This window comes from Haliaeetus leucocephalus, unplaced genomic scaffold (genome assembly GCF_000737465.1).
Source record: "Haliaeetus leucocephalus isolate CR32 unplaced genomic scaffold, Haliaeetus_leucocephalus-4.0 Scaffold362, whole genome shotgun sequence".
Classification (NCBI taxonomy): Eukaryota; Metazoa; Chordata; class Aves; order Accipitriformes; family Accipitridae; genus Haliaeetus; species Haliaeetus leucocephalus.
The window spans coordinates 6,077,692-6,078,038 of NW_010972798.1; the positions used below are offsets into that span (position 1 = coordinate 6,077,692).

Here is a 347-nt window from a genome sequence, read left to right on the forward strand (position 1 = left end):
CGCAGCCCGCCGCCCCAGCGGCGAGAGGGGAAGGAGGGAAGCGAGGGGCGAGCCGGCCACCCCCGGGGCAAAGCGAGGGGGCCGCAGAGGCAGGGCAGGGCCCGCCGCCGCCCCCGAAGGGCCGCGGGTCCCGCAGCGCCGTCTGCCACCTCCCCCCGCCCCGCACTCACTGACGCCGCAGCGCCCAGAGGCAGCAGCGGCCCCGCTCGGCCGCCAGCACCAGCGCCATGTTGGGGAGCGCGGGGGCCGGCGGGACGGAGGGTGTGCGCGCCAGGCCGGCCGCCAGTGGCTGCCGCGGCAGGGGGGGGCCGAGGCGGGGCGCGGCGGGGGGGGGGCGGCGGGCGGGG

General features: G+C 83.6%; 1 protein-coding gene across 2 annotated transcripts in view; it reads right to left on the minus strand.

The window, feature by feature from the left end:
• The window catches only part of MCCC1 (methylcrotonoyl-CoA carboxylase 1 (alpha)), a 21,609-nt gene extending 21,371 nt beyond the window's left edge, over positions 1 to 238 (minus strand). For both annotated transcript variants that reach the window (XM_010572947.1, XM_010572948.1), the window contains exon 1: positions 171 to 238. In XM_010572947.1, coding sequence (XP_010571249.1) covers positions 171 to 229 — 59 coding nt within the window. In that variant the 5' untranslated portion in view covers positions 230 to 238. The remainder of the gene's footprint in view (positions 1 to 170) is intronic.
• Positions 239 to 347: the final 109 nt, after the last annotated feature.